General features: G+C 42.9%; 2 protein-coding genes and 1 pseudogene across 4 annotated transcripts in view; 1 reads left to right on the top strand and 2 right to left on the bottom strand.

Moving 5' to 3' along the window:
- The window catches only part of tufm (Tu translation elongation factor, mitochondrial), a 5,019-nt gene extending 605 nt beyond the window's left edge, over positions 1–4,414 (top strand). The window contains exons 2-10 of the mRNA XM_060865307.1: positions 870–916; positions 1,068–1,206; positions 1,312–1,478; positions 1,729–1,998; positions 2,149–2,281; positions 2,387–2,491; positions 2,900–3,051; positions 3,316–3,435; positions 3,531–4,414. Of these exons, the coding sequence (XP_060721290.1) occupies positions 870–916; positions 1,068–1,206; positions 1,312–1,478; positions 1,729–1,998; positions 2,149–2,281; positions 2,387–2,491; positions 2,900–3,051; positions 3,316–3,435; positions 3,531–3,701 (1,304 nt within the window). The 3' untranslated portion in view covers positions 3,702–4,414. The remainder of the gene's footprint in view (positions 1–869; positions 917–1,067; positions 1,207–1,311; positions 1,479–1,728; positions 1,999–2,148; positions 2,282–2,386; positions 2,492–2,899; positions 3,052–3,315; positions 3,436–3,530) is intronic.
- Positions 1–15,000, bottom strand: part of LOC132842591 (uncharacterized) — a 522,997-nt pseudogene that overhangs the window by 487,010 nt on the left and 20,987 nt on the right.
- LOC132842574 (uncharacterized) lies at positions 4,785–13,475 on the bottom strand. 3 transcript variants are annotated; one of them, XM_060865309.1, is made up of 12 exons: positions 13,321–13,475; positions 12,479–12,523; positions 8,917–8,961; positions 8,501–8,602; positions 8,321–8,390; positions 6,756–6,835; positions 6,456–6,539; positions 6,149–6,238; positions 5,608–5,697; positions 5,459–5,512; positions 5,278–5,340; positions 4,785–5,198 (listed from the first exon to the last, which is right to left on the bottom strand). In XM_060865309.1, the coding sequence occupies exons 2-12, from the start codon at positions 12,519–12,521 to the stop codon at positions 5,158–5,160; spliced, it is 762 nt and encodes a 253-aa protein (XP_060721292.1). In that variant the 5' UTR covers positions 12,522–12,523; positions 13,321–13,475; the 3' UTR covers positions 4,785–5,157. The 3 variants fall into 3 exon arrangements, with proteins under 3 accessions (XP_060721292.1, XP_060721291.1, XP_060721293.1); XM_060865308.1 differs by having other exon boundaries at positions 8,312–8,390; XM_060865310.1 differs by lacking the exon at positions 8,917–8,961 and having other exon boundaries at positions 8,312–8,390; positions 13,321–13,474.

Raw genomic sequence — 15,000 nt, forward strand, 5'->3', positions numbered from 1 at the left:
ACTGAGGGTTAAACAGTAATAAACACACTGAGGGTTAAACAGTAATAAACACACTGAGGGTTAAACAGTAATAAACACACTGAGGGTTAAACAGTAATAAACACACTGAGGGTTAAACAGTAATAAACACACTGAGGGTTAAACAGTAATAAACACACTGAGGGTTAAACAGTAATAAACACACTGAGGGTTAAACAGTAATAAACACACTGAGGGTTAAACAGTAATAAACACACTGAGGGTTAAACAGTAATAAACACACTGAGGGTTAAACAGTAATAAACACACTGAGGGTTAAACAACCACCATTAAAAACAGGGTCTAAATTAATCTCATAATCCTGAGTTAGTCCTAAAATCCCCACATTGCTGCAGAGCTTTAATAGTCTGGATAAATATGTAAATGAACTAATTTACATATTCATGAAAACAAACATTTGCATTATTTACACTTCCAGTGTTTCGCAGACATTTATTATTATTATCTCGTGATACAGCTGATTATTTGAGGCCCAGCAGTGGCAGTGTAGTGGACGTGGGATTCGATCTCACAACCTATCTATTGGTCACCCTGCACTTTAACCGCTCGACCTCCACATCATAAACATGTTGTTATAAGTAAGGCTTAAGTAGGTCCAGCTTCCGATTCCCACCATGTTATGCCTTTTGATCATGAATGACCTAAATGTGTTGTGTTCATGTTTCTCACTGTCCTGTCCTGTCCTGCCCTGCCCTGCCCTGCCCTGCCCTGCCCTGTCCTGCCCTGTCCTGCCCTGCCCTGCCCTGTCCTGCCCTGTCCTGCCCTGCCCTGCCCTGCCCTGTCCTGCCCTGTCCTGCCCTGTCCTGCCCTGTCCTGTCCGTGTTATTCAGCGCTCCAGCTGTCGTCCCCGGGTCTGCTGCACAGCTCCTACAAACTGGTCAGTTCACCCAATATTCCATATTCAATATTCCAGTAATATCTAGATATATTTTCTAGATAAATGAGTGTTTTTTGTTGTTATTATTATTATTATTATTATAGATTAATGAGTCTGAATTATCAGGATAAATAAATTTGTCGTGTCTCAGTGTGCAGTTCCTCTCAGTCGGAGGAATTTCGCTGCCGACGCAAAGAAGGTGTTCTCACGAGATAAACCTCACGTGAACATCGGTACCATCGGACACGTGGACCACGGGAAGACCACGCTCACCGCCGCCATCACCAAAGGTAACACACACGCAGAGGTAACACTATGTCTGTGCTGGAGCTGAGGATCCCTTTTTTAGTGTGTGTGTGTGTGTGTGTGTGTGTGTGTGTGTGTGTGTGTGTCAGTGCTGGCTGAGGCTGGTGGAGCGCGATATAAGAAATATGAGGACATTGATAACGCTCCTGAGGAAAAAGCCAGAGGAATCACCATCAACGCTTCACATGTGGAGTACACGACTGCAAACAGGCACTACGCTCACACTGACTGTCCGGGTCATGCTGACTATGTCAAGGTACACACACACACACACACTTAAACAATTGGAAGACAGAGCACAGGCAGATGCACAGGCAGATGGACACACACGCAAACACACAGGCGCACAGATGGACAGACAGACAGGTGGCTGATTAGAGAGAAGGACAGAGCTGAAGACAGCCTGTGTCTTATTTATTAAAAATAAATACTGATCAATGAACCAAATACCCAAAGATACGACATTATGTACATATCACGTGTTCTAAGCTTTATCCTGTGTGTAGAACATGATCACGGGCACGGCTCAGCTGGACGGCTGTATCCTGGTGGTGGCAGCGACGGACGGTCAGATGCCACAGACGCGTGAGCATTTGCTGTTGGCTCGTCAGATCGGCGTGCAGCACGTGGTGGTGTTCGTAAACAAAGCAGATGCCGTGGACGACCCCGAACTTCTGCAGCTCGTCGAGCTCGAGATCCGAGAACTGCTGAGCGAGTTCGGCTACGACGGAGACAACACGCCCGTTATCTGTGGCTCCGCCCTCTGCGCTCTCGAGGTACTGACAGAGAGAGCTGGGGGATGTGGTGGGAGCGTGACACTTAGAGCTCATTGTGTGTGTTTGTGTGTCTGAGAGACACAGAGCGTGAGCTACATTCTATATGGAGTGTTTGTGTGTAACGCTGTGTGTGTGTGTGTGTGTGTGTAGAACCGGCAGCCTGAGCTGGGAGTGAACTCCATCATGCAGCTGTTGGAGGTGGTGGATGAGTACATTCCTTTACCCAAGAGAGATCTTGATAGACCCTTCCTGCTGCCCATCGAGGGAGTCTACTCCATACCAGGTGTGTGTGTGTGTGTGTGTGTGTGTGTGTGTGTGTGACACAGAGAGTGAGCTACATTCTATATGGAGTGTTTGTGTAACACTATGTGTGTGTGTGTGCGTGCAGGACGTGGTACGGTGGTGACGGGCACTCTGGAGAGAGGAGTGATCAAAAAAGGAGATGAGTGTGAGTTTGTGGGACACAACCGCTCTGCCAAGTCAGTAGTCACAGGTGAGTGTGTGTGTGTGTGTGTGTGTGTGTGTGTGTGTGTGTCAGGAATAGTGACATGAGCTTAAAGTGTCTGAAGAGATCTGCACCATCCTCATCACCAAACTGTCCCTGTCTGTTCCTGTTTCTGACCACGCCCACTTATGTGATAGACAGCTCACACACACATAGCAGAGACACTCGTCCTGATCAGAAAGACTGAACATCTGTCTCTGTTCTTAAACACTCCTGAGCAAACATAAACTGTATATCTCTGTGTGTGTGTGTGTGTGTGTGTGTGTGTGCGCGCGTGCACGTCTGTGTGTGTGCGTCTGTCTGTGTGTGCGTCTGTCTGTGTGTGCGTGTGTGTGCGTCTGTATGTGTGTGTGCGTGTGTGTGTGCGCGTGTGTGTGCGTCTGTATGTGTGTGTAGGTATTGAGATGTTCCACCAGTCTCTGGATCGTGCTGAAGCAGGTGATAACCTTGGTGCACTGGTGCGTGGTATGAAGAGAGAGGACATGAGACGAGGCGTGGTGATGTGTAAACCGGGGTCTGTCCATCCTCATCAGAAAGTCAAAGCTCAGGTGTGTGTTTGTGTGTTTGTTTATGTGTTTGTTTATGTGTTTGTTTGTGTGTCGGAGGTCATATATTACTTAGGTCATAAGTGACGGGTTCTTTATTTCTAGAACTTACTGATTTGCAAATTTGATTTAGTTCATTTGATTTAGTAGGTGAGTTCTTTATCGTTATGCACTGAGGGTCAATCTGTATTTACTGTTACTCTGTGTGTGTGTGTGTGTGTGTGTGTGTGTGTGTGTGTGTGTGTGTGTGTGTGTGTGTGTGTGTAGGTGTACATACTGAGTAAAGAGGAAGGTGGTAGACACAAGCCGTTCGTCACCAACTTCATGCCTGTCATGTTCTCTCTCACCTGGGACATGGCCTGCAGGATCCAACTCCCTGATGACAAGGTGACACACACACACACACCCCTACACACACACACACACCCCTACACACCTCTCTGTGCCTCACTGTAATGTTGTCCTCATCTGTCCGTGTGTAGGAGATGGTGATGCCGGGTGAGGACACGTCTCTGACGCTGACCCTCAGGCAGCCCATGGTGCTGGAGAAAGGACAGAGGTTCACGCTGAGAGATGGGAACAAGACCATCGGCACCGGGCTGGTTACTGACATCCTGCCCACTACAGCTGAGGACCAGTACAACTGGGGCTGAGACTGAGGGGGGGTGGGAGGTGGGGGTGGGGCAGGAAGTCATCCAAACTTTAGTATAAATATCCACTGTTTAATGTTTCCTGCTCTCTCTCTCACTCACACACACACACACACACTGTTCCAGTACTACGTCCTCATCCACTTTAAAGTGAAGGCACAGTGAGTGAATTGAAGACAGTAGCAGAGTCTTTAACGCCCCTGGAACGCTAATTAGTGTTTGTTGCTAACTTGCGACTCGATCGTCGCTCAGTTAAATATCCTGGAAATCACTTGGCTGACTAACTAGACTACACGTTCTTCTGTTTGTCATCTCCCTGTCTAACACGCTAGAAGAGCGTCCGTCACCCCGGAGAAACGTCCAGTTGTGAATTTTGTCCATCGATATTTTTATGCTAAGTCGCTAGCAGAACAGTGACGTGGTCATTGACGTCCTGGAGAAACAGTGAATTGTTGACAAGTGCGATCTCCTCTAACTCTAGTTTAGCATCCAGGCCTTTACAGTGATGGAGTGTGTAGTGCGAGTGAGAGCTGGAAACATAGTAAAGTGATCTGGAACCGTCTGATTTCATCTGATCTGAATTAAACATTCATATTATTTTCACTGAAAATAATGAAGAAACTGTATCACTCACACACACACATTGTTTTGAGGTTCCCTACTGTCTGCTTTTTGGTTATGAAATGTCTTAAGTGGTAATAAATGTATTTAATACACCTCTTGACTCCGCCCACTGGTTTCCTCTTCTCTCTTTACTGGACTCGTCCTCTCACCCCTATTGTCACCTTTTATATGCAGTAATAAGGTTAAGTCGTGGCCTAATGGTTAGAGAATTTGACTCCTAACCCTAAGGTTGTGGGTTTGAGTCTCGGGCCGGCAACACCACGACTGAGGTGCCCTTGAGTGTGCCCAGGTGTGTTCATGGTGTGTGTGTGTGTTCACTGCTGTGTGTGTGCACTTTGGATGGGTTAAATGCAGAGAACAGATTCTGAGTATGTGTCACCGTACTTAGCCGTATGTCACGTCACTTTCACGTTTTCACTTAATGACACGTCACATTATGAATACAACACGGATATGAAATAATTCATTAGTAATCCATTTTTTATTCATCACAAGTCGTACAACAGAAAAATGATCATTTGTAAAATTATATCATGGTTTTATAAAGAGGCTCCTGTGCCATGGTCTGAAAACAGAGCTGGGAGATTTCCATCAGGAGATTCTAACTCAGAGGTTACTAACAGAGGATAAATATTTTATACATCTTGCATCCCGCCAGTAGAGGGCAGCATTTTCTCTTCGCACACTTCGCACTTTCTAAATGAGGAGATTCTGGAGTTTGTGATAACATCTGCACTTGTGCTCCTCAGCCTTCTCTCTGTTTACTCCACACCACAGAACAGGTTCCTGAAGGCGTTGATATTTATACCCATGATCATCGTCATGCAGTCTGTGGTTAACTCTGTATCTGTCTTCTGTCCATACACTCATACCAGCCTGAAACACACACACAGTTATTAGAATCTGCAGATATATTTCACACACACACGCACACACGCACACACACACAGCTCACCTTCATCCACAGTGTGTGTGTTGGTGTTAGGACACGCCAAACTATCCATGTTCTCATAAGATTCTGAAAAAGAAAGATGGAGAGAGGAAGATGAAGCAGTGTGGATAATTTTAGTCAACAAGAAGAAAAGGTTCATGCCTCATACACACACACACACACACATGCACACACACATACACACCTGTGTCTGTATGATCCAGGTTGTGTTTATTCTCTCCATCAGGATTAATATAATCTACATAGAAACGGGCAGAAAGAATAATGCACTGTGAATATGTACGAAGTGTGTGTGTGTGTGTCTGTGTGTGTGTGTGTGTAATTAAAAACTACCATCATCCTCTATGTTGAGTACAGTCTTTTTTGTTGGTTGGCGAGGATGAGCGTACACACACCCTGCCATGTTTTCATATGACTCTCCGTCTACATAGAAAGAGAGAGAGAGAGAGAGAGAGAGAGAGAGAGAGAGAGAGAGAGAGAATATGAATGAATGTGTGTGTCTGTGTGTGTGTCTGTCTGTGCCTCTGAGTGTGTCTGTATGTTTATTTGAGTGTGTGTCTGTGTGTGTGCATGTGTGTCTGTGCCTCTGAGTGTGTGTGTGTGTTTGTGTCTGTGTCTCTGAATGTGTGTTTTTTTGTGTGTGTCTCTCTGAGTGTGTGTCCGTCTGTGTGTCTGTGTCTTTGAGTGTGTGTCTGAGTGTGTGTCTGTGTCTCTGAATGTGTGTGTATGTGTATGTGAGTGAGTGTGTGTCTGAGTGTGTGTGTCTCTGAGTGTGTTTATGTGTGTGTGAGTGAGTGAGCGAGTGAGTGTGTGTCTGTGTATGTGTGTGTGTTTGTGTGTGTGTGTGTGTGTGTGTGTGTGTGTGTGTGTATACCAGTCTCTGTAAGGTTCTGAAGTGGTTGAACGTAGATGGATTTTTCAGTTTCTGTCACTTCGCCTGCGTCTGCATCAGGAGTGATATAATCTACACCAGAGACAGTGAACATGAGTAAATATAGATAAATAAATAATTAACACTATACACCCTCTCTATACCCCCCACACACCCTCTACACACCTTTCCCACATCCCCCTCCCAGTAAGAATGTAGACTAGCAATGCAGTAGAAAGAAAGAAAGAAAGAAAGAAAGAAAGAAAGAAAGAAAGAAAGAAAGAAAGAAAGAAAGAAAGAGTATATTGACCTTCATCCTGACGGACACAGTAGTTGACATTATCATCATTACTGTAGATTATCGATGTGACATTCTCATAAGACTGAGCCTCTTCTGTGGAAACACACACACACACACACACACACACACACACACTTTCCTGAATTACACGGACATTAAGTCCATACAAGTCCCTGTAAATGAGCTGTTACCATAGAAACGATAACGTATATTGTAGAGAATGAATCTACAACTTCTGACCAATCAGAATGCAGAATTCTACAGTGTGTCTCTGTGGTGTCAGTTAATATGCAGTGAGAAATGTTTTACGTTTTTTAAGGTTTCCTTTTGTTTCGCTCGAGTCCTGCAGTTTGCTTGAGTCCTTATTCTCTGCTCCTAAGGGTCCTTGACTGTGCGCACACACACACACACACACACACACACACACACACACACACACACACACACACACACAAACACACATCAGCTTAAACGTCCTTGGATGGAAATGTAGCTACTGTGATTGTGTGTGTAAAAGGGTCTGGTTAAAATGAGCTCAGAAAGTAAACTGGGCTAAAGCAGATGTCCATCACTGAATGAGAGCTTGTTACCTCCCGTCAGCACCAGAGGTCGGTAGTAACGAGTTCCATTTACTCCGTTACATTTACTTGAGTAAGTTTTTGAAAAAATTATACTTCTAGGAGTAGTTTTAAATCACTATACTTTTTACTTTTACTTGAGTAGATTTGTGAAGAAGAAACTGTACTCTTTTTTATGTGCTTTTTTATAAACCGACAAACAGATGACGTCAGACGTGTCGTTTCTTACAGCGCCGAACACACATATTTAAAGGGATAGTTCACTCAAAATGAAAATTCTGTCATCATTTACTCACTCTCATGTTGTTACAAACCTGTATAAATCTCTTTGTTCTGATGAACATGAAGGAAGATATTTTGAGAAACAAAAACAGCTTTACAAGCAGAAGCTTTAGTTTACCTGAAACTAAGGAAAGTTCTAGAGGCTTCCTGAAATTAATTAAAGGAGTAGAGATGTATTTCATTATTATTGTCCTTTCATCAAGGCATCAAATGTGCAACAATCACAACACAAAAGAAATGAAATGTGTGTGTGTGTGTGTGTGTGTGTGTGTGTGTGTGTGTGTGTGTGTGTGTGTGTTTCCTTCTGTTGTTCTGTCACTGGAGACACACACACAGTTTATGAGAATTTATGGCCTGCTTCGTTCTAGTTCTGCCTGGTAAAAAAGTATAAAGGTTTGGAAATTTGTGTTACTTGTGCGTATTTATTTTTTATTTATTATTATTTTATTTATTAAGTACTTGAATTTACCTGAATTATTTTAATTTAAACTATTTTGTAATTAATTAATTTTAATTTATTTTATTGATTGGATGAGCCATAATTTGCCTAAAGATTATTTTGTATTTTTGTCTGTCTGATTGTTGTCGTGTTAAAAAATAAATCAGACGTTACTCAACAGTTACTCAGTACTTGAGTAGTTTTTTCACCAAGTACTTTTTTACTCTTATTCAAGTAATTATTTGGATGTCTACTTTTTACTTTTACTTGAGTCATATTATTCTGAAGTAACAGTACTTTTACTTGAGTACAGTTTTTGGCTACTCTACCCACCTCTGGTCAGCATGTAGGACACAGTGCCAGTGTTTAAGTATCTAGTTTAGTGTGAAGCAGCTGCCCCACTCTCTCACTTTAACTTCTTCTTCTCAGTTCTCATCACCCCGTCACTGAGTCACCCAGCAGAACAGCACACACCAGAGCTCATAACCACACCCCTGGTTACTCGTCCTGTCTGTAACAATGTGCACTAGGTTCACAATAATCAGTTGTGTGTGTGTTCATTGTACCTTGTGTACCTTGTGTAAGTGTGTCCAGCTGAGGTTGTGTTCATGACGTTCTTCAGTGCAGCAACTCGCTGAAGTGCTTCTGCAGACAAAGACAGAGATTATAGTGTGCACAAGATGGTATGGCTTCACTCAACTGTGTGTTTGTGTGTGTGTGTGTCTGTGTGTGTCTGTGTGTGTGTGTGTACTCACTCTCTCTGCGACGTTGTGTTCTGTAGATCTGTGAGAACAGTATCAATCCAAATACAAAGGCTATAGAAGGAACCACATACAACAGCCAGTCTGGACTAGAAGCTACACACACAAACACACACACACACACACACACACACACACACACACACACACACACACACACACACACACACACACACACAAATACCTGTTGTGTTACTTTATCACTGTAATCTCTCTCTCTCTCTCTCTCTCTCTCTCTCTCACACACACACACACACACACACCCACACACTCACACACACCCACGCACACACTCACACACACACACACACACACACCCACACACACACAAATACCTGTTGTGTTACTTTATCACTGTAATGTCTCTCTCTCTCACACACACATGCACACACACACACAAACACACATACCTGTTGAATTGTTTTTCGGGGCCCTGGTCTGATTGACTTTCATGTCTGAAAATAAGACAAATATAAATGCTTAAATACAGATTATAATTACAAACACACAGAATTAGCTTTTGAGCTGAACAGAACTGAGTTGACTGTAAACGAATTTCTGATCAACTTGAGGAGACGTTACAGCTTTTCTGTGTGTGTGTCTGTGTGTGTGTTTGTGTGTCTGTATGTGTGTTTGTGTGTGTATGTGTGTGTGTATGTTTGTGTGTGTGTATGTGTATGTGTATGTGTGTTTGTTTGTGTGTGTGTCTGTGTGTGTGTTTGTTTGTGTGTCTGTATGTGTGTTTGTGTGTGTGTGTGTATGTTTGTGTGTGTGTATGTGTGTGTGTGTTTGTGTCTGTGTGTGTTCATCTGTCTGTGTATTTGTGTGCGTCTGTGTGTGTTTGTGTGTATATGTGTGTGTGTAGGTGTGTGTGTGTGTTTGTGTGTGTATATATGTGTGTATGTTTGTGTGTGTGTGTGTTTGTGTTTGTGTCTGTGTGTGTTCATCTGTCTGTGTATTTGTGTGTGTCTGTGTGTGTGTTTGTGTGTGTGTATATGTGTGGGTGTGTGTGTTTGTGTGTGTGTGTATGTATGTGCGTCTGTTGGTGTGGACACACTGGACACACTGAAGAAATGGACACACTGCTTATTGCTTTCCCTTCTTATAGCTCCCCTCTGACGGTGCTTGGTGACTTCAACCTCCCCTCTGACAATCTTCTTCCCTCCTGACTCTTCTCCACTCATTCGCCCTGACATTCGAGAGCTACATCCCCACACACAAAGGAGACAATGTCCTGGACCTGGTTTTCACCCGTCTTTCTCCAGCTACAGATATGACTGCTTCCCCACTACACATCTCTGATCATCACCTGGTATCCTTCACCATCACTCTCCCTATCCTACCTAAAACTACCCCTCACCCCCTCGCTCTTATCCGCCACAACCTTCACTCTGTCTCCCCTTCTTCTGTAGCTTCTGTCACTCTTTCTTCCCTTCCTGATCCTGAGTCTTTTTCCTCACTACCCTTGGACTCGGCCACAGATACTTTCCTCTCATCTCTTTCCTCAACTATGGACTTCCTCTGCCCTCTGTCCACTAAACCCAAGAAAACTTCTTGTTCTGCTCCTTGGCTTTCAGATGTGCTGAGCAACAATCGAAGCGAGCTAAGATCATCAGAGAGAAAGTGGAAGAAATCACAACTTGATTCTTACCGAACACTCCTGGCCAAGTTCTCCTCAGATGTGACTTCTGCCAAGACTTCCTTCTACAAGGAAAAGCTTGAAGCTTTGTCACATGACCCCCGTAAGCTCCACAACATCATCTCTTCTCTACTCACCCCCCGCCTCCACCTTCTTCATCCTCCCTGACTGCAGAAGACTTTGCTTCTTTCTACCATGAGAACATTGAGAAAATCTGCCTGACCTTCACTTCAGCCCTAACTGCACTTACATCCCAGAGTATGGATTCCCCTATTCAAAAGAGCAAGGGTTATTCCCATCCTAAAGAAACCCGCTCTGGATCCATCAGACATCAGTAACTACAGACCGGTATCACTTCTCTGTTTCTTTCAAAAATTTTTGAACGCATTGTCTATAATCAACTGTCTGTCGATCTCTCACAGAACAACCTCCAAGATCCCAACCAGTCTGGATTTAAAGAAGCTCATTCCACAGAGACAGCCCTTTTGGATGTCTCTGAGAAACTACATGCTGCTAGATCAGCGAAACTGTCATCCGTCCTTATCCTCCTTGACCTTTCAGCAGCGTTTGATACGGTCAACCACAAGACTCTCTTATCCACCCTCAGGAGTCTTGGGATTTGCGGATCAGCTTGGGAACGGTTCGCTTCCTACCTGGAAGGACGCTCATATCAGGTAACATGGAGGTGAGTGACATCTGCTCCACACAGACTCTCCACTGGCGTCCCACAAGGCTCAGTACTTGGTCCTTTTCTTTTCTCCCTGTATACTCAATCTCTTGGTGAAGTTATTTCCTCACACAGGTTCTCTTACCACTGCTATGATGATGATACACAACTTATCTTCTCTTTCCCACCCTCAGATACCACAGCTTCTGATCGGATCTCGGCATGTCTGGCAGAAATATCATCATGGATGACTGCTCATCAGTTAAAGCTCAATCCTAGCAAAACTGACCTGCTGATCATCAGGTGATTCATCCCCAGGTCATGACCTTGCTATATCCTTGCACAACGATCTGATCTCCCCTTCAGCCACAGCTCGCAACCTTGGGGTAACCATGGACAATCAGCTGTCCTTTTCCTCTCATGTTGCTAATGTGACTCGCTCATGTCGGTTTCTTCTCTACAACATTAGAAGGATTCGGCCATTTCTGTCCACACAGGCTGCTCAGGTACTTGTTCAGTCTCTTGTCATTTCTAGACTGGATTACTGCAACGCACTGCTGGCAGGTCTACCTATGAACGCAATCCGTCCTCTGCAAATGATCCAAAATGCAGCTGCACGGCTTGTTTCCAACCTGCCAAAGTTCTCCACACCACCAAACTGCTGTGATCCCTCCACTGGCTTCCGGTAGCTGAACACATCAGATTCAAAACACTGATGCTGGCCTACAAAGCCAAAAATGGACCAGCTCCCTCTTACCTCAAAGCCCTCATAACTCCTCGCACTGCACCCCGCACCCTCAGATCTACAGCACTGCTCCACTGGTCCCACCATCTCTCAGGGTGAGAGGTAAGTTTACTACAAGACTCTTCTCTGTACTGGCACCAAGGTGGTGGAATGAACTTGCCCTAGAGGTCCGGACAGCTGAGTCACTGGATATTTTCAAGCGGCGGTTGAAGACCTACTTATTCAGGAAACACTTCAACTAGCACTTCTTTCATTATCTTTTGCATTAATTTAAAAAAATTTAAGAAATTAAAAAATTAAAAAACCTTTTGACACTTTTTCATTGTAACTCTGAACAAATGTTTTAAACTCATGGTATCTTAAGTATGTAACTTAGTGATCCAGCATTAATGTATCTAATGTTAGAGTTTTAAGCACTTATGTACGTCGCTCTGGATAAAAGAGTCTGCCAAATGCTGTAAATGTAAATGTGTGTGTGTTTTTGTGCGCGTGTGTGTGTGAGTGTGTGAGTGTGTGTGTGAGAGTGTGTGTGTGTGTGTGTGTTTTTGTTTGTTATGTCCCAGGGGAAAGGACTGTTAAAGTTTTCTGAGCAAGCATCATCCGCTTCTTCTAAACATCTTGTGCATCCACACACAGACGTCTAACGGTGTTAGAACATAAACAGAAATAAAACTATGAACAAAATGATTTGACAAAAAAATAAAGAAATATCAGTAAAAAAGATGAAAAGTAACCATTTAAATAAAATAATAAATAAATTTGCTTAAATACAAATTATAACTAAGATAAGATATAAATTTATTAATTTATTCCTCCCACAATGGGGAAATTTCTCAAACTTCTCAAATTACACAAACACACACACACACAAATACACACACACAAACACACACACACACACAAACACACACACACACATACCTGTTGAATTGTTTTTCAGGGCCCTGGTCTGATTGACTTTCATGTCTGAAAATAAGACAAATATAAATGCTTAAATACAGATTATAATTACAAACACACAGAATTAGCTTTTAAGCTGAACAGAACTGAGTTGACTAAAGAATTTCTGATCAACTTGAGGAGACGTTAAAGCTTTTCTGTGTGTGTGTCTGTGTGTGTTTGTGTGTGTGTTTGTGTGTCTGTATGTGTGTCTGTATGTGTGTTTGTGTGTGTGTTTGTGTGTTTGACTGTGTGTGTATGTGTGTGTAAGTGTGTCTGTGTGTGTGTGTGTGTGTGTGTGTGTGTGTTTGTTATGTCCCAGGGGAAAGGACTGTTAAAGTTTTCCGAGCAAGCATCTTTTTGTGCAAAACCTCATCGGCTTCTTCTAAACATCTTGTGCATTCACACACATAGACGTCTAACAGTGTTAGAACATAAACAGAAATAAAACTATGCACAAAATGAGTTGACAAGAAAATAAATAAATATCAGTAAAAAAGAGAAAAAAGTTACAATTTAAATAAATAAATAAATAAATAAAAAACAATTATGAGGCGCTCGCACAACAAATTAATGAGGCACAACCTTGACTAACATTCAGTGTTTTAATGGTGCAGTAGGCAAATAATAATAATAATAATAATAATAACAATAACAATGATAATAATAACAATGAGAAGAAGAAGAAGAAGAAGAAGAAGAAGAAGAAGAAGAAGAAGAAGAATCTAATGCTACTGCTAATAATAAAGATTATAGACCTATAATTTTCTCTGTCATTCTCTCTCTCACACACACACACACACACACACACACATTTACTTCACCTTTAGACTCTGTCTTTCTCAATCCCTGTGTAACGTTCCAAGATCCGAGCTCACACCTTCATACAGAGGCACACTCACAAACACACACTTACATAGTGATGCAAAGAGGATGAAATGAAAAGAGACGAGGAGAAAGCAAACAAAACAGCAGGTGGGGCGGAAGACATGGGGGGGGGGGGTGGAGAGAGAGAGAAAGAAGAAGTGAAAAGGGCCATAATCGCTCATGCGTGCTCATCAACAAGTTATTATTTCTCATGCCATGGAGTCTGTGACTAAACAAGTAACAGAAGTGTGAAGTCTTTCTTTATTCTTCCGAGCAACACAAACACTTATTTAAAAACCTCATCATTCCAGTCTACACAACTTATACCACAGTGCTGCTGAAGACTCTTCAAGACTGAAGATTCTCAAAGACTCCTGAAGACTCCTGAATGCTCAGATGTTGGTCATCTTCTGCACCTCACTCACATAATGATTCATTTACATGACCATGTCAGGGAGGATGCTGTAAATAAGAAAGTTTATTTTGTTTCCCTTGGAGACCCTGTAGTTCCCGTCACCTGCAGTATCTGATCACACACACACACTTTAACACCACTCCAGCAATAGGATCTGCTTCCACTTTTTTTCCCACGTCACTGCCTCTGCCTCATGACTCGTCTCCTGTGTCAGCTTCAGCCACAGATCCTTCCTCAAACTATTATTAAGTCCCAGTATTGGTTATGGCCTTCATTTGTTGCATGAGAAACGTCTTCTTCTTCAAAGCTGTACCATCAGTAGCGAGTGGGATGAACATTCATGGGCTGAACCTTCAAGCAACTAACATGACATTGGTGTGACATTTAGTTAGCTGCAGCAGAGCGTGGCTTTAAACCTGTTACTGGAAGTTATAGTGGTCTATTTTGGTGTCGGTTTTTTGGTGCTAGCCAACGTAGAGAAAAGGAAATCAGACCCAATGGACTATTGTGACTTTCCTCAGAGATTTGTCTCATTGACCAGATCAGCTTGTAGGCTTTGGGGACATTCAATTCTATTGGGGAAATTCAATTCTATTTCATTTGTATTGCACTGTTAACAGTGGAAATTGCATCTTTAAAGAAATCCAGGGCAGTCAGAGGTGACGGTGGTGATGGAAAAACTACCTGTGATGATATGAGGAAGAAACTAGACTCAGAAGGGAACCTTCAGAGAGTGTAACAACAGAGAGTGTGATGTCTCTCCTTTAACTGTTTAGGTGATTAGATAAAGGAGGTGCTGAGAGGTGAAGGAACCCTGAAGGAACAACAGACCTAACAAGTGAACTTTTCTTAGAGATGCATTAAATTATGCTCTTGTCATTATTATATGTGACATCATGAGCTCCCAGTGACGGTGTGTGTACAGTAGTTATGCTTCCATCAGTGGTTCTAAAGGGAGGAGGAAGGGAGATGATGTAGCTGTGGTTCTGAGAGTGAGAGGATGATCACCAGGAGATGGAGGTGACCCCTGTGAGTCCCTGACTGTTTGTGTCCTGGATAAACTACTGTTTTAATGTGTAGTTTAGTTACATTTAGCTAACGTTACCATTGCAGATGACTCCATCACAGGGAGCACACAGACAATACAAATAAGTCACTAAATTGTATGTACAGTTGTGCTATAGATGAGATGCAGAAAGTAAAGGCAGTACTAATCCATATC

This window comes from Tachysurus vachellii, chromosome 3 (assembly GCF_030014155.1).
Source record: "Tachysurus vachellii isolate PV-2020 chromosome 3, HZAU_Pvac_v1, whole genome shotgun sequence".
Taxonomy (NCBI): domain Eukaryota; kingdom Metazoa; phylum Chordata; class Actinopteri; order Siluriformes; family Bagridae; genus Tachysurus; species Tachysurus vachellii.

What these genes read in the sequence shown, in the direction of transcription:
- LOC132842574 (XM_060865308.1), bottom strand. Translation starts at nt 12,521, where the DNA reads ATGAAAGTCAATCAGACCAGGGCCCTGAAAAACAATTCAACAG. An exon ending in AACACAACGTCGCAGAGAGA is followed by an intron (nt 8,391 to 8,500) that starts GTGAGTACACAC and finishes CTTTGTCTGCAG; the next exon opens with AAGCACTTCAGCGAGTTGCT. An exon ending in CACACACACTGTGGATGAAG is followed by an intron (nt 5,199 to 5,277) that starts GTGAGCTGTGTG and finishes TGTGTGTTTCAG; the next exon opens with GCTGGTATGAGTGTATGGAC.